At 38.6% G+C, this 22726-nt stretch overlaps 1 protein-coding gene across 1 annotated transcript in view; it reads left to right on the forward strand.

Moving 5' to 3' along the window:
• The window catches only part of aass (aminoadipate-semialdehyde synthase), a 28561-nt gene extending 7037 nt beyond the window's left edge, over window positions 1–21524 (forward strand). Inside the window, exons 8-24 of the mRNA XM_035641986.2 lie at window positions 22–149; window positions 1254–1399; window positions 2142–2264; window positions 2887–2998; window positions 3222–3281; window positions 4633–4700; window positions 8746–8867; window positions 10154–10283; window positions 11232–11342; window positions 11585–11693; window positions 13325–13465; window positions 13561–13728; window positions 14303–14398; window positions 14981–15096; window positions 15843–15931; window positions 17066–17242; window positions 19100–21524. Coding sequence (XP_035497879.1) covers window positions 22–149; window positions 1254–1399; window positions 2142–2264; window positions 2887–2998; window positions 3222–3281; window positions 4633–4700; window positions 8746–8867; window positions 10154–10283; window positions 11232–11342; window positions 11585–11693; window positions 13325–13465; window positions 13561–13728; window positions 14303–14398; window positions 14981–15096; window positions 15843–15931; window positions 17066–17242; window positions 19100–19218 — 2015 coding nt within the window. The 3' untranslated portion in view covers window positions 19219–21524. The remainder of the gene's footprint in view (window positions 1–21; window positions 150–1253; window positions 1400–2141; window positions 2265–2886; window positions 2999–3221; window positions 3282–4632; window positions 4701–8745; window positions 8868–10153; window positions 10284–11231; window positions 11343–11584; window positions 11694–13324; window positions 13466–13560; window positions 13729–14302; window positions 14399–14980; window positions 15097–15842; window positions 15932–17065; window positions 17243–19099) is intronic.
• The last annotated feature ends 1202 nt before the right edge of the window (window positions 21525–22726 follow it).

The raw sequence follows: 22726 nt of genomic DNA on the forward strand, positions 1-22726 counted from the left end.
TTTTTATTGTTTTCCTGTCAGATATGACCAGAGTTTACGCCACCGTCCTGAGCCGACATCACCACCTGATGAGGAAAAGCGACGGCATCTATGACCCCATGGAGTACGAGAACCATCCAGAGCTGTACACCTCACACTTCAGGACAAGTGTGAGTCCACTAGCTTCTATTACACCAGCCCCTACCCTAATGGCTATTACAACACTCCAAGTCCAGCCTGCCACCTGCTGCTGTCAGTCACTCAGAGGCCTTGTCCTCTGTTTGAGTCAGCAGCACAAAAATAAAGGTGGTTGGCAAAGTTGTGTTGGTGTTTCAAAACATATGCCACAGATTGTACACATTGCCCTGTTTGAGTGACTTTCTTCACAGGATGAGACAACCAATTCATCTGTCTCATCGATGAAAGGTTATGTGTCAAGAACATGTGCAACAGTATAGAAAAAAATGAAATTTTAATGCTTACCCAAATTCAACATGCGTAAATTAATTTAAACTAGGTCAAGGTCAATTGGAAAGTGTCTTTAACTGGACATCACCTGGACCTAGTTAGACTCTGGTCCCGGGTCCGGATTTATTTACAGGGAACTGAGTGAATCCCAGAAAAAGTCCCTGTCTCACAGTCAGTCTGTCATATCTGAAGAATGTAGGGACCAAGAAAGTGCAGTGTTGAATTAGACACTTGTTACGTTCAGTGCAGTTATGTTACATGCATTATACATTTTGAATAAACAGCTGCTCTGGAGCTGGGACTCATCAACGTAAGATACGTTGTCAATACAACAGCGGCACATTCAGGGTTCTGAACAGAACTTTGATTTTACAGCTGTTTGTGCAGCAGCGCAGCGGCTCAACTACTGCAGTTCACTTTTTGCCATTTCAAAAAGAAAACTGCAACCAGCAACACCGCGGGCCAAACATACATGTTTTGACTGGCCATACACTAGTAACATGGATAAGAACACAGCGGGGCACTGCGGCGAGCGGGGCTGGATAACAGACTCAGAGCTGCTCTGCTGAAGTAACGGTGCAAAAACACACAAATTCTTTGTGTCTTTGCATTGACTTTGTATGTAATCTGTATTTGCCCGAATAATTCGCACCTATAGAGATCTTTTATTTTGCTATGAGAATTGTAAAAATCTTTGTAATCTTTGTAATGTGTCTATGGCGCAACAAATTTGACTTTGGCGTGCCAATACTGTCTAGTCAATGTATGGGAAACATTGCTCATCTCTTATGTCATTTAAACCACAGGTGGCGCCTTACACAACATGTCTGATCAATGGCATTTACTGGGATCCCCACACCCCTCGACTGCTCAGGCGACTCGATGTACAGAAGCTGATGAGACGGTCCAAAACCTTTTCTACAGTCAGGGGATCACTAGAGATGCCTCACAAGTAAGATTGTGGCACTGACCAACCACTGAATTTTTCTCAAACTTACCAACAACCCCTGTGAGTGCTTTCCGTTATTTTTCTCTGTTTGTTTCCGTCTCAGTTCACTATCCTTTTAACGTCACAGTTTAACTTCTTCTAATGACTACTTCCAGTAGCCTACTGCTCCATGTCAGCAAAAACAAAGCAAAGGTCATCTCAAACTAGTTTCATGATCATGACAGTGAGTTCAGTGAACTTCAGTGTCCTCCCCAGTCACCAGATGTGAAGGAAATTGGCAGCGTTAATGTGCAGCTGGCAAATTTGCAGAAGTGACTTGATGCAACAATGTCAACATGTAGCAGAAGCATTCGGAAGGCTTCTTGAATCTGTGACGCTATCTGTGTGGTGCATATAAAGTGGACCTATATCTATTAGTGTTTCAATAAGAGGACGGTTGGGCCTTGGTGGAGCTCCACCGAGTGGATGAGTATCGCCGCCTCATAGGGAAAATCATATTTTTTCATCAGTATCTGAACTGTTGACCCTTATCTCAATCCTGCAGTCAAATGCAGTTATTGTTACAGAACGATGAACGTGACATGCTTACTGCTGATCATCTGTTCTAGTGAATGGATAGATGTGCAGTGTGGAAGCTGCTGTATCTCCACAGAGGTCAAATGTCACATGCTAATCTTCAGTCCAGTTTACAGAGGTCCAGCCTATCATTCTGACCTTTAACCCCCCACTCTCGCTCTCTCCGCAGGCTGCTGGCCATCTGCGACATATCAGCTGACACCGGAGGCTCCATAGAGTTCATGAATGTATGCACCACCATCGATAAGCCTTTCTGTATGTACGACGCTGACCAGCACATAGACCACGACAGGTATAGCACAAACACTCACGACATGTCTTCACTCATTAATTGATTGATTGATTAGTCTATCTGCCTCAGTAATGGGTGTTTTGAGGTATAATAGAACCTGGATATGTTAATTTATTGTTTAATGGTTTCAGATTGATTGATTTTTTTTACTTTTCTCAGGTTATGGTTAAGTTTGTTACACAAACTGGCAAGGATCAGACAAACGACTATGATCAGTTTTTTACTCCAGCAAATTGTCAAATATTGCCCGAGTGCTGTTGTTAAGGAAACATGAAATCACATTTTCTGTCAGCTTTCAACTAAATGTTAGGGTTTTTTCTGTCATATGTTTATACATTCTACATATTCTGTTGCCGCTTTGTAAGGTAAACTGAGCTGTATTACATTGTACAGAGCCTTCCTTCATCGATATGAATTAACAGCATCACAAGCTGAAGCCTCAATGCTTCTTTACAACTTTTTCAAACCGTTGAATTAGAAAAGTTTTGCAATTTGTACCAAATAAATTGTCAACTCTTTTTAATTACTTGTTTATTACATTGTATATGTTTAATATGGATGGGTTGGAATTATTTGTGTTCCAGACAGTGAATGATTCTTTTAGTTTTTTTCCTTTTGGCAGTGTGGAGGGAAATGGCATCCTCATGTGTTCCATCGACAATCTTCCCGCTCAGCTCCCCCTTGAAGCCACAGAGTACTTTGGAGACCGACTCTTCCCTTACATCTGGGAGATGGTAAGACATCTGGGTTTTAGGTTGAGGTGAGCTGCAAACAGCTGCTGGCGTTGTCGGGATTCTTTCTTGCTCTTCACTGCTTTCGGCTTCTGCCTTCGTCTGCTCGAGTTTGCTGTGGGAGAGTGCTGCAGGTTTCAGGTTCTGAACTGATCAATACAAAAACCCTGACAGACAGGATTGCCAGTTTCTTGTTTTGTAAAAAAAAGTGTTCTGTTGTCATCAGCTTCCTTCAGACGCCACCAGACCTCTGGAGGAAGAGGAATTCAGCCCGCAAGTCAGAGACGTAAGTAACGTAATGAAATATTTCAGTGTTGTCTGGAGATTCTCATTCATCCAGGTCATAGTTATCCACAAGGGTGTTGAATCAGGAGCAACTGGACTTGGTTGTAGTTTCTTGAAGATGTTTCATTCATCCAAGAGGCTTCTTCAGTTCTAACTAAGTTGTGGTGAACCCAGGTATTTAACCTCTTGTGGTAACCTCCTGTTAATGTTCCAGACTGTCATTGAAACTGTTGTATTGAGGGTTGTTAAAGTGATTGGAGTCACCTTTGTCCACACAGGTGTTGTTTTGGGGGAAAGCACAACATTGTAGGTGGGATTAAGATGGTGTCTCAGACCACCTCTTTTCAGGGACAGTTCTCTTTTTTGACATTGATGGCTTTCACTCCTCTTTCAAGCACTGCCACCACTAGAACTGAAGAAGACTCTTGGATGCAGGTGACACTTCTTCAAGAAACTACAACCACGTCCAGTTACTTCTCTGTCGTTCATACGACATATCTGTTTGTTCTGACGATGTTCTCTGTGCTACTCTTTCCCTTTTTTATTATGGATGATCAATATTTCAGCTCCTCTGCAGTTCAGCTCATTTTCAGGGTGGACCTACGCTGACTGGTTCAGTTTTCATTATTAATGTTTTCATGCAGTGCGTGTGTCGGAGATTGAGGTCTTAACAGGACACAAGCTAACCATGTGATAGGCTGTTTTAAATACGCTTTTATATGCTATTTGCAGATATAATTCAAGTTTTTTCTCGTCAACAGCAACAACCCAGATATACACAACTTTCTTCATCCCAGGACAAATTACTTCATGTGTATCCAGTTACAGATATCCATGATTACATTTTTGAAAATGAAAATACAATAAAATGGAATAGGAAATTTTTTCATTTAAAATATGTACAATCTAATTGTTACTTTTCAGTTTTAATATCAGATGCAAAATGAAACACCATTGCAGATATCCATAATGTGACTTTTAAAGAACCCCCAAATACATAGTCATTTTGCATGTCTATTGTCATCATGGGTGGTAAAGATGTAGGCCTGAGACTTGGGGTGTTGAAAGTGACCAATTAAAAGCGCAGGGCTGTCAGCCAAGGTCTCAAGCCTCCAAAGTCTCAAAAGTCAATGTGATGAGTGAGCAAGTGAAGAGACATAGACCTACTCACTCATGGAATCGCGTTGCAGCCAACTCTGCCGTTGCTGTAAACCATTCTTTGTAATGGGGCGGCCGTTTTTCCTTTCAGTGTCTGGGTAGTATCTGTTTGACAAGATTTATTTTACTCCCCTGCAAACGGTTGAAAATAATTGGTACGTTTTTTTACCTTCTTTATTTCTTTGTTCCCAAAGGCTGTCATCACCTCAAACGGAGCACTCACCCCAAAGTTTGAGTACATTGAAAAACTTCGCGAAAGAAGGTAAGAACTAATTCAGCCTCCATCAGTGAGTATGCAATTCAGTATGTGCAGTTCAGTATTTGGCACTCAGTGTATTTGAAGACTTGAGAGTGCATATGTTTGTGTGTTTGGGGATCAATCTGTATTCAGCATAGTTCTCATTTTAAATATTCTTATAAATGTCTCATAAAAAATTACTTTGGCCCATGGCTGTCCCTTTTGCGAGTAAAATGCAACCAATCGATGGATGACATGTCTAAAGATTAAGAGACAGGTAACAAAGTCAGTTTCTAGCACACCGTTGCTAACTGTCTAGGCTGTAGTCTTTTTTTTTACCTATAATTATTAGCGGCTCACCAAAAGTAAATTAATATTTGTGCTCTGTAGTTTCCTGTTTTGCTGTGTTCCCTTCTTTACTCATCTTTTTGTAGAGTTGCAGTTTGTAATGTTTTAGTGTTTCAGCTGGCTGCACTCAAAGCTAGACTTACACTAACATCACCTTGTGGTTGTTCCTGCACAGTGCTGCCCTCTGGTGTCTGCTGTGCCAACCTGCCTCTGCATTAACACCTTGCATGGCTAGCGTGCTAATAAGCTGCAGCCACCAGCCAACCTCAGATCCTGGAGTTTGACCTTGGGTATCGAGGGGTAGAAACATCTTTCCGTCTATTTTTACACAGAAACCGCATCACCCAACGTGTTGCATCGTGTCTGTTTCGTTTCATCTAGTTCTCGCATGCTCCAATCTTGTCAGCTGTCTTTGACTGAGTCAGATGAGAGGACGGATAGTTTCGTTTCTGTGTGTGCCATTCAGAGCTAAGGTCCAAGATGTGTGAAGTTTAGCTTAGCACAAAGACTGGTAACTGGGGGAAACTGCAGATGGCAAACCATTGGTTAATGGTCAAAACAAGGATTGGAAAGGGGACAGGTTTTGTACAAATGGACACAATAAACATGACCCAATACTTCTCCCATAGCTCAATGAATTTTCACATCCAATTTGACTTTTCCTTTGATTCTGGTAACAGAATTAAAACCCATTCAAGCTTAGGCTTTGATGCTAGCTCAGTAACCTCAGGTAAACAGCTTGTCGCCTAACACATACAGTCAAGGAGACTCAGATACTGGTATGCCTTGCTTCTCTTTCTAAACAGTTATCATTCCTTATTAATGCCAACATAGACTAGCATTTCTCCATTCCAGTTTTTATGCTAAGTTAGGCTCAACACTCCCTGGACACCACTCTGTACTGGACACAAAAATGTATTTAATCTTCTCCTCTGATTTTGTATAAAGACCTAAATTTTGAGATTTCGCAAAAGAATCATCATCATCATCATTCATCTGCATAATAATTGTTTAATTGCACCTATTGAATTCCTCAGCAGGATGTTATGAATTTGCCTTGATTCATTTCTATATTCAGTTGATTGATTACATGTTTCTCTTATTTTACAGCCCTCTCAGCTTATCTGCTGTGTCAAACATTCTAATGAACTTGTCAAATACGTTAAGACGCATTAACTACCCCAACAGTAGTAGTGTTTTTCTGTAAATTATCAATATGAGGGCTCAGTGCAGCTTTGCTATTCTACAGCATTTAAACAGCCGGGTTGGTTTATGTGTTGAGCTCATATTTAGGGCACCTCTAAGACTTGATGAGTTTTCTTCCTAATTGAGCCGAAGTATAATTTTTCCAGACAAGTTATGCCACCAAATCTTAATCCTTTGGATTGACTTGGTCTCCTTAAAATATGTAAACTCGGGGAGAAATCCTCCTGAGGGAACGTCTTTCTTTTCTTTTTTAATTAAGAAGACTTGGCTTGGCGGCGGGCGGACTGACGGTCAGGCCCCCTGTGACTCGTGCATGCGCGTGGTGCCACAACCAATTAGGCCAAAGCTAATGAGTCCAGGGGTCTGACTCCTAGGAGATGCACGGTTGTGCTGGTTGTGGGATATTAATGCCACAGGTCACCCGGGGTAATGCCTCTATTATGGTGTTATTGTTGTTATGGTGTTAAAATAATCCAGCATGCCAAATCCCACTTTTTAACTGAATCCATTTGTTTGGGAGAAGACCTCTCAGTTTGATTAAGAGGCTTTAGTCTAATTCAACATATTTCCTATTCTCACTGTGGGTTACAGTATATATGTGGTCAGAGCTTTGGATCAAACCTCAGCACTTTTTGAGTTAGTAACAGTGTGTAATGCAAACTAAAAGTGAATGCACTTGCAATGCATTTGTTCAGTTAATACGATATTTAAAAAGCTGCAAGAAATTTACAACATAGGTAAAGTTGTTACGAGTGTTGGCTTCTGCCTTGATGTTCAGAAAACCCCAAATAGCTTTTATTTAAGTTTATTTCACTGAGTTGTAAATGCTTTAGATAAGATATTTTAAATCAGTAAATGAAACTTATTAAATGCAATATAAATTTTTGCATTAAGTTTGAATATTCAACAAATAACAACATTGATATTTGTTAATAGTTACACTTATGATATACATTTATAGAACATGAACACAAAAGTGTTTGTCAGACATGGAATGTAAGACATAACATGAAACCAGCAAATTCCACAATGATAATGTAATAATAATGTAATGTAATGTATAATAATTAATATAACATTTAAAACATCTTAAACGGTACAGTTACATACAGGCAAATGTGGCTTTCAGGCATTGATTTTACATGTTTATTTTTTATTAATTGCAATAACCAGCCCTGATATTGATACAAAGTAGCTTTTTTATTAACAATCAGCAATAATCTACAGATTCCCTTAATTTCTATTTTCATTTTTGTTATTCATTTCCTTAAATGTATTTATTATTGTTTTGATTATTATTATGAATGCCCTCCTATCCATGCTGTTCGTCCTCCTCCTCCTGTTCCAGCTCACCTTCCTCCCTGAAATGGAATAATTGATGGAATGGATGATGAATCAGGGAGACGGAAACCATGGATGTCTTAAGCAGAAATATTTATTATAAGAGCTCAATATTGAGGAGACTTCCGGTTCGCTACACAGATCAACAGGTTCACAGTGTTTGGCGTCCCAAGATAGTCTGCCCATCCACGGTATCTGTAGTGTATTTAGCTTTGAGTAATGTCGTCATCTCCCCACGACTATCACACCTGGAGAGACATCAGCTGCTCAATGATTGTTTCGGCTTTCATAGATAAGATTGACCTTGCTTGGTTCCTGAGAAGACCCATCTCCTGCTTTGTTTCTTTTACACCAAAGCAGTTTGATTAAGATTGACCAAAACAAACTTGCTGCCATTTGGACTTTTGACACATTTTAATATTATAGAGAAATGTTTATATTGATGATGACGGTAATCGACAGTACAAATGCAGAATTACTTAACAACAGCACAAACCCTTGAGTTGCTTTCTTTCTGGGAATGTCAAAGCCCCAAGAAATTCTTAAATTGTAACAATAAAACTAAAATCAAATTGACGTCATAGTAACTGGAAGTTTAAGCTCATAATATTCGTGATAACTTGCAGAAACAGTTTTTATTTCATTCAGGAAAACTTAATTCCAATAGTATTTTCTCTTTCTTTGGTATTTAAAAAGAAATCTTATTTGCTTAACATCAGCCAAGTAGCATTATCGCTTTGAGCATTTTAGCATGCTAATGTTACCATTGAGCTGGGAGCACTGCTTTACTTAAGTAGTGTCAGAGTCTATGTATTACAAGGTGTTGTGAAAAAAAGAGAGTCAATGTCGGACGCCTTAATTGTTTTATTTTTGCTTAAATATGTGGGTGCCCCACAGAATAGCAACACAGCATCTGTGAGAAAGTAGATTGTGGTCTGACACCTAGATATGTTTAATCCTGATCCATAATCCTAATTCTAAAACAGTACATTGTCCATTTCTGTTCAATGTTGTTTAATTAAAATCCATGGGGCTTCCATCTTGACAAACTCTAAAAAATGCTGTGACTTAGGATTTAACATCCCAGCCTTGGATGAATGGAAACACAGTCCCTACAACCCACTGGTGCATTTTTATGACGTGTTTTTAACTTGGTGTGTTTGATATCATTCAGGGAGAAGGCTCAGATCATGAACAAGACTGGAATGAAGCGAGTTCTGCTGCTGGGTTCGGGATACGTCTCTGGACCTATTGTTGAGTATCTGACTCGAAATGAAAAGACACAGGTCACTGTGGGTGAGTGTGTTTTACAAACTTTGACCAGTCATGTGTAACATTTTTCTCTGCCTTTGAGCCTGTTAACTAAGATTTCACACCAAATAAATTTTGATTAAATGTTAATTTCACAACCAGTGAATATCTTTTCAGCATCAAGGTCAAACTGCATGTCACCTCACAGGTAGTAAATTATACATGTTCTACGTTAACACTGAAGATCTGACATAACGCCTACGTCAGCCTCTCTTCTACCACCTTCTGTAATTCAGTTACAGAATTTGTGATTTAGCATTTTTTCCTCTATCCTCATGATAGAAATGATGTATGTTCCTGGAGTTTACATGTTATAAGACAAATTGTAATCCCATACAGTTCTTGCTATAGAAAATCTAAACCTTTAAGTTTAAGGGTTAAACAATGATTACTTAATGAAAAAGCTGCAGCTGTCATGAAGAAACTACAAGCCTGGCTTTCCATTCCATCCATTAGCTATACCGCTTTATCCTTTAAGGGTAAAGGAGGGGGGCTGGACCCAATCCCAGCAGGCATCGGGCAAGAGGCAGGATTCACCCTGGCCAGGTCGCCAGCCCCTCGCAGAGTCAACATACAGAGACAAACAACCATTCTATGGTCTATTTAGAGTCTCCAATTAACCTAACCCCAAGCTGAAAAACACTTTTTACTTCAGCTCTCTGTTGCTGTTACTACTACATACAGTATACTCAAACAGCCCCAGCTCATAGTGTCATGGATTCCATAAGATGGAAAATTTTCTTTAGATTCTGCTCCATGTTGACATGACTGCATCACATCATTTGTCAGCTGCACAAAAATGCTGCCACTGTCACTGTGCTACAATAAAGGTTCTACTGGATTCACATCTGGTGCCTGAGGTGGTCCCTAAAGTTCACTAAACTCACTGTCATGTTCCCCTTAACCAGTTTGATATGATTTTTTGCTTTGTGCCATGGAGCTTTATCATGCTGGAAGTGTTCATTTGAAGTTTGAATGAAATTTGAATGGTAAATTGTGGCCATAAAGGGATTCACATAGGCGATAGCATTCAAACAACAATTGATTGGTGTTAAAAATGGACAAACAATCCAAAGCCTTATTTTAATGCATGTTTAGTCTAATAATGGTTTAATATGCTGCAATGATCACTTATTTTTACTAGTATTATTACTGATTTAGGCTGATAAGGCTACCACTGTGGCCTATTTAGTTTATCTGGAGATAACGTGCATTATTTTTCCCATATTACAAATCATCATTTCAGTAACCCTATTTAATCTTGTGTTCAGCGTCGGTGCTGCTGAAACAGGCGGAGGAGCTGGCAGCTAAATATCCCAACACCATTCCCATCACGCTGGATGTCAGCAGCCAAGAAGGACACCTCGACTCTCTGGTCAAAGATCACAACTTGGTCATCAGGTACAGTAGGAGCTGTTGTCACACTGTACTGGAAAAAATCATACAAACTGTTGTGGAGGAATGGTTGGAAAAAGTAAAATTGCAATATCTGAGGGGAGCATGTTTGTTTCTAATAAGCTCCAAACGAACACTGATCAACTAATTCCATTTAATGCAATGGAAAGATTTAATTTTATATTTAGGTTTTCTAACGCCTCCTTTTAATGGACTTGAATGGAATAATTTTTAGACTTTTTTGTTAGTCCCACCCCCCAAGAAGATGTGGGGTCTGCAGATAAAAAAGGCCAGTTGATCTGAGGTTGAGTCAGCTGTTACAGCCGTTAAAAGCAAGTTTGTGTAATTTAAATAAAAGCATTTGACAGGTCCCGTACATCCCAGGTAATTTCCTAGAAGCTTCCCTCATAATTGTTTTTCTTTAATGAGCTGGTATTTAGCTGTTAAACATATATTATTAGATGAAATAGATAATATTACCAACTATTTTTCACATGCCTACTACACAATTTCCTTTTTTAATTTTTTTCTTAAAATCTCAAATATTACCACCAAGAACATAAAAACTAAAGCAACTAACACTTTCCCCTTATCCCCTATTATTAGTACCAAATTGTGTTGGACATTCTTCGAAATATTATAGTATATTACAGCTAAATACAGGTTCACTTGTAGGAAGTTACAAGGAAGGTTTCCCGGAAATTAACTTCAAAGTGCAGAGGTCATAAAATAAAGTGTTGCCAACAGCTGTTAAGCAAAATGTAACTCATTTTAGCAAACCAAGAACTGCTTCTTGTTTTCTTCATCGTAGTTAATTAATGCTGTTATTTTTTTTTTAGACAGTTACATTCACTGGTAGGATCTCAGTTTGTCTTGCTCAGCCCTTAAGTGTCAGACTAGGCTCATCTTCTTTTAGTCCACTTAAGGACCTGCTCTGCTCCCTCTGCTCCTCAGCATGCTGCCATACACTTTTCACCCGCTCATCGCCAAACACTGCATCAAGAGGAAGGTGAACTTGGTGACTGCCAGCTACCTGAGTCCTGCCATGAAGGAACTGCACAGCAGGTGATCAACAACTACATAACAGACAACGATAAACCAGGATTTATTAACAATTTATTAATTTTCATTTAATATAACTGGGCCCTTATTTTCATTGTATTGGCCACTTGTACAATCAGAAGTTACGTTGTATGTGCAGCTACTGTGATAAATTATCTTGCTGCAGAATTGCTGCTGAAGATATATTCTCTTTGTGGATTGCAGACATAAAAATCCAAACGATAATGTATGTGTGTGTGTCTCAGTGCGGTGGAGGCGGGCATCACTGTAGTGAATGAGATGGGACTGGACCCGGGTATCGACCACATGCTAGCCATGGAATGTATCGACCAGGCCAAAGCTGAAGGCTGCATGGTGAGTCAACACACACTCTGACTGCATTTGTGTGTGTTAGTACATGTGCATGTCTGAACAGGCTGTTGGCAGCCATCATGGGTGAGGAACCTTTTTCACAAACTAATGTTATGGTGGGAGTCATCTGCCGTCAGATGGTAGTGATGATGATGCTACTTCCCTCCTGGTTTTAGCCAAAACAACTTGCTCAAACAAATCCTCACCTTTGGTAGAGTCGTGTGTGGTTTGTAAAGGCATTAATTCGTCCCTTGAACCTTGAAATTTCTTGTGTCTTCAGTGCTTTTCAGTATCTTGTGTCTGTGTATCATATCATGAATCTTCTCTGTGACTGTTCTTTGAGATAGAATGGCATTAAGAACTATTTGACTAAGTTTTACGACGTTTCAGCTTCTTAGCTATCAGCTCACACTCCTCAGGAAACTTGCCTCCATCACATCGTCTATGTCAGAATGTGGTCTTCTAAAGCAGCTTGTTGGTCACCCAAACAGAACTAAAGAGCGTTAACTTTTTCCAAGAGCATTTGTCCGTCAGTTAAGCCACTGTAAATATCTCCAGCTGAAAGAAATTTGTTTCCCCGCAAACAAGACACACAGGACACATGGCTCGTCTTCATCATTCAATTATTTCTCTTGAAAAGCAAGTCATTCCGCCTCTGCGTTCTGTAATAATATTTGTCAGAGATGATTCGTAACAACTATGCACAAGTGTCATTGGCCCTGACTTGACAGGCATACAGCCAGAAGGGAGCACCCTGAAGTAAAGTGGCTTTCTTTGCATTTATCAATTGCCTCATGAGCATATTTAGCACGGAGTTTGCCCACCCCTACATTAAAGTGACTGACAGTGTCCACATGGTCCTGACTGTTGAATTTAAAACAGGCATTCATCCAGACACAGGTGATGTCCACAGACATGAGGTGATATGGTGGGTTGGTGGTGTATGCATTTACAAACTATAATCCCACAATCATTCTTTTTTAAGTCCTATATTTCAAGTCCATGACTGTCGTTCAGGAGGTAGAGTCGTTCATCCATCAACCTGATGGTTGGCAGTTCGATCCCAGCTTCCGCCAGTCCACATGCCGATGTGTCCTTGGGCAAGACATTAACCTTAAATTGCCTCTGGCGGCTCTTCTGGCAGTGTATGAATGTGTATGAATGATACGAAAATAAAATAAAAAGCGTGGTGAATAGCAGCGCTGTGTGAATGTGTGTGAATGGGTGAATGTGACTTTCCTGTGAAGCGCTTTGAGTGGTCTATATGACTAGAAAAGCACTAGTCCTTTTCTTTTCTTTTTTGATGAATATTAGAAGGAAGGCTCATTTAAATGTCGGTTTGCTGCAGGGGTTGGATGAACTTATTTTCACTTCAGAAATCGATATACATATGGAATTTGTACATATATTTTTCCCCACCAGAGAGCATTACAGTTTTGTCTTATATTGTGAAATGTCCCAATCCCTTATCTCAGTCACCAATTTTTTATTGCATCCAACTTAAATCAGTTCCAGCCTTTGTAGCCTCTTTTAAAACTAACACATCACAAGCTGCTGTTACTGATACGATCTGTAATTTTAATCCAGTTGATTGACAGAAAAATTTGTTGAAAAATAAATAATTTTCTGTTCAGGTGGAGTCCTACAGCTCCTTCTGTGGTGGTCTTCCTGCTCCGGAATCTTCAGACAATCCTCTTCGCTACAAGTTCAGCTGGAGTCCGTACGGCGTCCTCCTCAACACCATCAGCCCCGCCACCTTCCTCAAAGACAACCAGGTGCCATTTTTTAAATTTGTTCTTGTAATTGCAAGTTAACTCCTTAAATCAAAAAAGAAAGAAACTCAATCTGTGAGTGTTTGTGTTTTCTCCAGGTGGTGAGCATCCCAGCCGGCGGGTATCTGATGGACTCCACCATGCCGATGGATTTCCTTCCTGGTTTCAACCTGGAGGGATTTCCGAACCGCAACAGCACCACATACGCGGAGCCGTACGGCATCCAGGCGGCACACACACTGATCAGAGGAACGCTGCGCTTCAAGGTACAACACACACACAAACTTCCATTGACAGCTGTCAGCAGCGACACTAACACAAGTGTCATTCTTTAAGAATCTCGAGAGGGAAACTGGCACTGACCTTGAGTATTAGCTTCACCTTAGTGACCTGTTTGTTGTCAACCTTTCTGCAACAACCTGCTGAAGTCATTTTCTATGATTAATCAGTTTTCAACTTGTCTATAAAATGTCAGACAATGGTGGTAAATGTCTACCAAAGGTTCCCAGTACCAAGGTGACATCTTAAATTGTCTTGTTTTGTCTGACCAGAGGTCGGAACCCAAAGGTTTTCCTTTTACAATGATGTGCAACAGAGAAAACCAGCATAGCATGATTACGGAGACATGGAAACTCAGTAATGATGGGTATTTTTGTTGGAAGATGTCTTATGCAATCAATCAATTTAAGAGTGACACAGCACCAAAACAAGCAGGACAACTATATAAATTCAGGACAACCGAATCACCAAAATATATTCCCACACAAACCCAATTTCTCCCAGTATCTTTTGTTTCTTGTGTTCATTGTGATTCACTTGAGCTTTTGTTTTGTCCCTCAGGGCTTCTCCAAGGCCATGAGTGGTTTTGTCAAACTGGGTCTGATTAACAGCGAGCCTTCTCCCATTCTGCAGCCCACTTCATCTCCTGTTTCCTGGGTCAGAACCTCCGCTGAGAATCCTTTCAATGTTTTTTTGTTTGTTTTTTTAAAAAGGGATCATGAAAACATTTGAACAGATGGTTGAAAGCCAGCGGAGTTGTGCCTCCCACATCATTCACTTTTATAAAATGAGCTGTTTTGCAGCCCTTCCACTTGAAGCATCTGACTGTGGAAGTGGGTTTACTGAAGAGTCTATTACTGTCAATAACTGCTTGTCAGCATCAAGGCTGCAGTGCGCCAAGGCTTTCTGACATTGATGAGTTTACAGCAGCTAACTTTTCTTTTTATCCTTCTGGGATGAAAGAGAAACACAGAGCCACATGTTCAGAAATCAGAGAGGATAAGCATGTTTAAAACCTGCCCTTTGTCCTTCTCAAACACTCGCACACTTTTTTTTGTCATCTGGAAAGAAGATTAAAAAAGAAAGGGATAAATAGTGGCCCACCTGCAACATTTAGCACTGGAGCACATTAAAAGTTCCTGTAGCCATTTCTGAAAGTATCTAATCTCCATGTTGAGCTCGGAGACAAACTAGGACTTTCAACGTGGGACAAACTGACGTGTCCTCTCCTCTCTACAGAAAGAGCTCCTCTGTAACCAGATTGGATTGTCCTCCTCTGTGTCCCATGATGCCTTTGAAGAAGCCATATACGATCACATTGAAAAGGACGACTTCAGGATGGAGACCCTGAGATGGTGAGGCCACATGTTTTGTTCTTTTAAGCCAGAATATGCTCAGATGTTCGTGTTCCTGTCCCTACTCAGGCTAGTTAGTGAGTTTTAAAAGTCATAAATGTCAGCAGTTCTTCTGTTCAACAGCGGTTAGTCCAAATCATACCACTAGTTTTTTAAATGTCCATTTGTCTGTGCAGTTCAGATCTGAGCAGAGGAGGCAGATGTGATGTCTCCTTCTCTTCAAAGTTGGCGTCAATGGATGGTTGGCTAAGAGCAAGTCCGAGGCTGTTCCTCTTTGCCACACTTTTCACTTCCCTCCTTAATGAGGACGCCTGAAGTGGTTTAGCATGCACACTCCTAAATTTAAATCAACTAGTCCAAGGGTGTCTTCAGATCAAGGCTCCATGCCGTCATTGTTCCGCTGCTGCTGGCGGTGAAGGGAAGAGGGCCACGCTTACATTGAAACAGAAATTCCTTTGACAGTGAAAGTGAACTGTTGGAAACATTCCATCTCTGCCTTTAAAGGGGTAAAAAGCCATCATGCTCACAGCTCAAATAGAATGACTTGTTCATTTATTCAATTCACCAGCAAAGCAGCGACAAAAGCAACTGCTCATCTCTTTAGATTTAGTCAAGGATGTGTGGGCCGCTGTAGCGCTGCCTGGGTGTTAAAGCGAGTAATTTTCTTTTGAAGCTTTTAATACTACTTTGTGAAGGTTATTTTATTGTAAGGGAAAAGTCTTGTTTTTTTGACTCTCTGTGTACAGGTTTGGGATGCTGAGCGACGAGTCAGTGCCTCAGGCCGACAGTGTTCTTGCTGCCCTGACAAAACATCTGGAAGCCAAGCTCTCGTTCAGTGAGAAACAAGCTATTTTTATTGCGATACATCACAAGAATAAAATACGATCAAGGAGATCAAAGTTTTACAAGGCATTGAAATCTGTTTCCTCAAATAAGTACTGTATTTAATGTGAAATTCTCTTAAATATATTGTCTGCTGCTGTAGGCATGTGAATTTACCTATTCCAGTACCATTATTCCAGAGCACTTACCTGAAAAAATCATCAATCAAATTATTATTGATTGATTGATAACTATCCAGGTTGAGTTGATTAATGACAAAATTTGAAATTATTGTTTTCTAGGTTGCAAGTAAAACATATTTAATTTATTAATTAGTGAATTGTTTCTCGAGGCAATATTGGATAATAATAAAAATACTAATCACAATTTTCTGAAGCTGAAAACAATGTTATCAGATATGGTATTTTGTTCAACCATCAATGCCAGCAAATGCCGTACCCTTACAACACAATTCACAACCTTTTTGATCTTTATGATCTTCTAGTCGAAGGAACTGAACTGTTCTGTTGTGTGCATGGTTCATGACTGTATGTGGTGCACATGGAGTCTTATTTTTCAAAAATGGTCATGCTTTATAATGTCCAACATTTCAAATAGACGACTGGGAAGAAAGAAACAAAGACACTCCTGAGCAAAATTCACATGAAAATATAATATAATATAATTACTGCTCATTGATAAATTATATTTACACACATAACTTGCACCACAAACACAACACAAAAGACTGACAGACATTTTTTTCTGACTTTCTGGTGTGGGTACAAAAATCTGGTATTAAACAGGCCAAGACTGCAGCTAGCATTGATAGGTTGACAACAATTGAAGTAGAATTTGTTAATCTCTTAGGTGTAGTTAAGAAATTTCACTCAAACTTCAAAATTGTGGACTTCCTGTTGAATTTAGTTCATCCAAGAGACTGTTGTCTTGTCCTGTCTTATTTTTGTGTCCTTCTGATATATATTCCTACCAAATTTATAAATCTAGGTTAAACGTAATGTGAGAGCTACTTTGCTGAAATTTGTACATTTTCGTACTTCTGAATTGTGTGCCGAATTCTGACCAGATTTGAGGCACATCTGTTGAACCTGCACAAACTTATTAATGACTATTCCACTGTTGGCAGATAAGGGTGAGCGAGACATGATCATCTTGAGGAACGACGTTGGGCTTCGCCACCCGACGGGTGAGCTGGAGACCAAACACATCAGTCTGGTGGTGTACGGTGACCCCAGTGGTTTCTCTGCCATGGCCAAGACTGTAGGATACCCCGCAGCCATAGCTGCTCGCATGGTCCTTGACGGTCAGTTTGTTTGTTTTGTCTCTGAAATTTCCCTTTTGCATACTTTTACATTGATGGATATTCTCTCTACTTACTACCCTTGGGCCAGATAATTAAACGTTTTAATATTACATACCACTTATATGCAGATGATATCCAGCTACTGTGTTCATTTAAACATAATGAGGCAATTAGATTAACCAGACTGCTTGACTATATTAATGCTATCAAGGACTGGACCACAAAAAATTTGCTACAGCTCAATAGTAATTAAACAGAGGTTCTGGTCATTGCTCCAGAGAGTGGTTCCCATCATCCCACAGAACATTGGACCCCTCTCCTCTGTTGCTCACTCCAACCATTTCAATTTAGGGGTAATCTTTGACCATTCAACACTATTTGACACTTGTGTCAAGCAGCTGACCAGATCCTGTTACTTTCACTTACGCAACAAAAGCAAACTAAGATCCTTAATCTCGAACACGGAACTTGAAAGATGCTTTCATCTCATCTTGCATCGACTATTGTAATGCACTTAACTGTCCACGGCCGGGGCCCCTCATATATATCTGAACTGCTTCAACCTTATTCTTAAACTCGCTCCCTAAGATCAAACTCCTTAAATCTGCTTTCAGTTCCATACACTCGCCTTAAGACTCGTGGTCAACACGCATTTGAAACACTGACACCCTAACAATCGGCCTACAGTCTGTTGGTTCGGTGACTTCTTTTAAAAGGGAGCTAAAGACCTTGCTCTTAAGACAGGCTTTAGGGTAACTTGGTATGTACCAGGTCAATAATTTTAAGTTTGGTATTGTATATTGTACTGTTTCTATTACTTTGAATACTATTGTTGTGCAAAGCACTTTGTGACTTGTGTCTATGAAAAGTGCTATATAAATTAACGTATTATTATTATTGTTATAGCCAGTCCAATTAAAGATGCTAGTTTTGTAAAAAAAAAATGCACTCTTTTGAACAGTAGGCTGTTAACTGATTTCACATGCATCTCTGTTTCTTTAACCAAAGATGGCAGAAACAAGAACTGCTTATCCGGCTGTTTTGTCTGTGGACAGACACTGTGAATGCATTCACATCATAGTCAGGGGACCATTTCACCAGATTTGCCATATAGATTTGCCAAGTGGCTTTTTTAAAAATGGGCTCCTGTACCACAAGTTCTTTGACAAATTGGAAGAAATGAATGTCAAGCTCTCAACATTTCTAAGTCACCGTGAATATAAATGTTACCTTTTGATCAATTCAGATTTGAATCATCAAGCTGCAGAATAGATACTATAATACACACTAAAACTGAGACAATGCATCGGTGTGTACTAGTGTGAATACTATAATAGATACAATGTATAATGAAGGTAATATGCGTTAAAAAATGACGAAGTTGCACTAAGCTGTGTCGAAACCAAAATCAGTCATATATTTGATTAAGTTAATATGTTGCACAAAAAAATGGAAAATTGAAATTACTGAATTAAAAGAAAAAGGTTGTCCTGTCAGTCTGTGAAGCTATAATCTCAGTCATTTTGTAAAAATGACATTAGTTTATGCTGTTACTCCACAAAACTCATGTTAGTTCGTCCTTTTAGGCTGTTAAGCTAATGTTAGTTTTTGCTTCTGTGAAACTAATGCTGTTTTATACTGTTGGTCCGTGAATCTAACATTGATCTGTGTTCACTCATGTTTTATCTTCTGTATCTTCCAAAATGAACAGAAACAAGTGGCTACCTGAAAATAGAAAAGGTGTTGGGTGCTTTTCTGACCAATTCCTCCACTGAACAGTCGGACTAATCTTTAGAACATGAGATATTTTTTACTGAGCTGTAGTTTTAAAACTGACTGTGCATTTGCCCTGTGCAGGTGAAATCTGTTCAAAGGGTCTGGTGGTTCCAATGACAAAGGAGGTCTATGGGCCAGTGCTGGCCCGACTGAAGGAGGAAGGACTGCACTTCATGTCCAAAAGCACCCTGGAGGAGTAGAACTCAGCCTCCAAAGACAACCAACAACTCCCTTTAAATCCCAAAAAGCAACTCCAGAGATATTGATTACAATCCACAAGTAATTAGTTGCCTTATTACCAACTTCATCCAAACATCAGACAGACTCCAACTCATCCGTCTGCTGGTGGGTTTGATAAGTTAAATATCATTAATGTTTTTAGTTTTTTTATTAATATGTGAAAGATGAAGAAGGGTTGAAAGCAGGAAAATGTTAAATGTTTTAATGTCTAAAAGTTGTTTTTTTATTGTTTTGAATTTGTTCTGTTTCAGAGAAAAGTTCTTCTGTGAAGATGTTTAAAAAGCCAACAGATATAATTCTATTTTAGGCATTACAATTTTAAAACATTAAAAGCACAAACATCATCTCACTACCCAAGTCAAACTACTGTATTGACCAGGTCTGACAGGGATTTGAAAATACATTTCCTGGAGACTTTCTGACGTCCATCATAAAAACTGGGAGCGATGCTTCAAATGAGTAAAACCCTTTTAAACCCTTTCACATAATAAATCTGCAAAGTTTTGTAAAGTGTTTTCCTGAAATTAACAAAGCTGTTAAGCCTTTCCTTGTTCCTTTCTCTATCAGCACAGTGTCTGTATTACTGCTGGTTTCTGTGTTAATTCAAAACCCAACAGACCTAGCTCAATGCTGCACTGGCTCAAAACTATCATAAACTACAACAAGAAAGGCATTTGGCCCTTTCTTACACCCGGCGCAGAGCAGCACCAAGTGCAAAGGAAGTGTCTTTAGTTTTGAACTGAAGCAATTTTCATTTTGAGGTGGCAGAAAAGTGATTGAGCAAAAAAACCTGGTCTGAAGTCAGCGTTCATTCTTACTTCAGGGCTCGACATTAACAGCCCTTACACTTGATGAATAAATGACATGAAAATGCAAAAATGAATCAGTGAATATTTCAAATATACAACATTTATTCTGGCAGTAATTAGAACACTATCAATAAAAAGCTGAATTAAATTTGCATAAGCTCATTCTTTAAAAAAAAAAAAAAGGAAACCGAGCAGCATCTGGCTGTCTGCCTGAGGTTGTCTGCACTATGGTTCGATTGGCTAATAACTTTATTGGCATGCAAAAGGTCAGAACTGGAAAAAGTTTAATGGAATTCAATCATTTGCTGTACACACTGTATGGATGCTTTCAACTGTTTGTGTGCTAAAAAGAAAAGAAGTGGATTTGGACACTAAGAGCACCTGCTCCATGTGCTGAGGTTGCAAAAAAATACCCCCCAAAAGGCAATTGTCTTAGTAACAGAGAAGCTTCTGTAAACATTTATGTTAAAACAATTATGTTCAGCTGATTTGTACAGGATCATGACTATCATTTTGTTTTTTTTGGTTGGCATTTAACATGCAATGCTCTTGACATGATCAAGAACAGCTCAAAGTAAGAAATCATTATCTCACGACACCCATTTAATAGTCTTTATTTTGAGAGTTTCTCCAGGTATCCAGGAAAAATATCAGACCCCATGTGTGGGATTTGAAAAAACTTTAACCCCAATAGTGGTAATAACTAATAGTGATAGTAACATTTTGCCACCTGAATATGTTCAAATATGAGAAAAAGTTATAATCGTGCAGGGACATGCAGCAAATGGTCCAGGCTGCCAAGAATCGAACCAGGAACCACTTGATCAAGGCGGCTGTCACGTCAACTGTTTGTGGAGTTATTATGACCTCCTCTTGTGCCCCAATTCAGCATTTACCAAACATTTAATAAAAGGCTAATTGTAGTCATACACAGTCATAAGGACATTTTAAGTGTCTGTTAAGAAAGGGTTGTAGTTGTTGAAAAATACTCAACAATAACATTTATATCTATGATTACATTATAAATTAAATTTTTGTAATGTGCTAATGAATGCAGAAATGTATTACCCACCATGTTTATTTGCAATGTCAGGTATGGCCTACTGTATACTTTTAGTCTGTCAGCATTACTGATGTAGCCGTTATGATTACATGTAACACCACTTTCCAATGCCATCATTACATCAGAGTATTGTAGAGAAAACTCAGGTTTACCTCTAAACTCTGAAGTTGGTTACAAAAACAGGGATCTCAACAAGTAACATCTAATTATTTCCATAAAGCAACAACAGGGCAAATTTGTGATTATGCTTATTTGAAATGTATCTTGTTTTTAAAGCATGTAGGCCACAGACATGGGGTAGCTATTTAAATTATAATCTGCAATACTGTTTTGAATATTCAAACCTAATAGTATAATGAATTAAAAATCATCTTGGGATAGTAAACATACAAATTGGCAATAGAAATGCATTATGTTTGAAATTTCAATCATCAACTTCAGTATCAGATGCATTCAGATAATATAGAGCTCAGAGGTTTGTCTTGATTTGTTTTTAAGAGTGAATTTGCTATCTGTGGGATATTTATTGTCTGCTACCTGGGAGAGCTTTATTTCAATTTTAAGGGGTTGTGATCACCTTGTTAAGAGTTTGTTACATGGTTTGATTACCTGATATATATATTACATATATACATATATATTATATTATATATTATATTTATTACATATTACAGATATGTAGTTTATATGTGGGCCTTGGTGTGAGTTTGATATCTTGGTATTTATGTAAATTTAGTTCTGAGTAACAAAGACTTAAGGTCCCATCAGATTTAAAAAGAAGGAATTCAAATCAAAGTGATTACAAATTAGCCATAAATCACATCAACACTAATACATATAAGTGTTTTTCAAATATAATTTATCAACAAAAGTTGATGGTTTGATTGACCCTTCTGATAAACCTCAAACATGATCCCTGTGGTTTTTATTTTCATTGTTTTTGTTGTGACTGTTAAGTTTGAGTTGGCCTTCATGGAAATTTTTATTCATGATTACAAAATGCATTAATTTGTAAAAGCTTGTATTAATAGCACAGTTTTTGCTGTATACAAATTTAAAAAATGTCACATGAATGAAAATCATACTGTTAGGTTTATTTTTGCGCTTTCATTATTCAAAGATAAATAATTCATTCATTTTCAAATTAATTATTTTATTAAAGCATTTTTCAATACGAATACTATAAATTCACTTATTGTAGTTTTTTAACACAAATGTATTAATTGATTATAATTAAATAGCTTAATTTAACTTATCAATTAGACACATTACAGCCTTAATAATTGATTATCTGATGAAATGTAATATTTTTAACAAATTCTTGTAGATTTATTAATTCATTTCAGCTCTATAGTATTAGTGTCAGGGAAGTAGACACAGTGAGGATATAAACTCAAATCTGCATGACATCTGCATGACTACACCAGTAGGTAAAGTCTTTTTTAGGATTGGTGAGGTGAATCTTTAAGATAAGTTAAAGACTGACTTTCTTATCATGGCAGGATTTGTTTTGTTCTACAAAACCTTCACTTCTCTCTGATTTTATTGGGTTTCTGGATTTCCTTGTTAACTATTGAATTCTCCCTGAGGTATAAA

The sequence above is a fragment of the Scophthalmus maximus genome, chromosome 7 (genome assembly GCF_022379125.1).
Source record: "Scophthalmus maximus strain ysfricsl-2021 chromosome 7, ASM2237912v1, whole genome shotgun sequence".
Taxonomy (NCBI): domain Eukaryota; kingdom Metazoa; phylum Chordata; class Actinopteri; order Pleuronectiformes; family Scophthalmidae; genus Scophthalmus; species Scophthalmus maximus.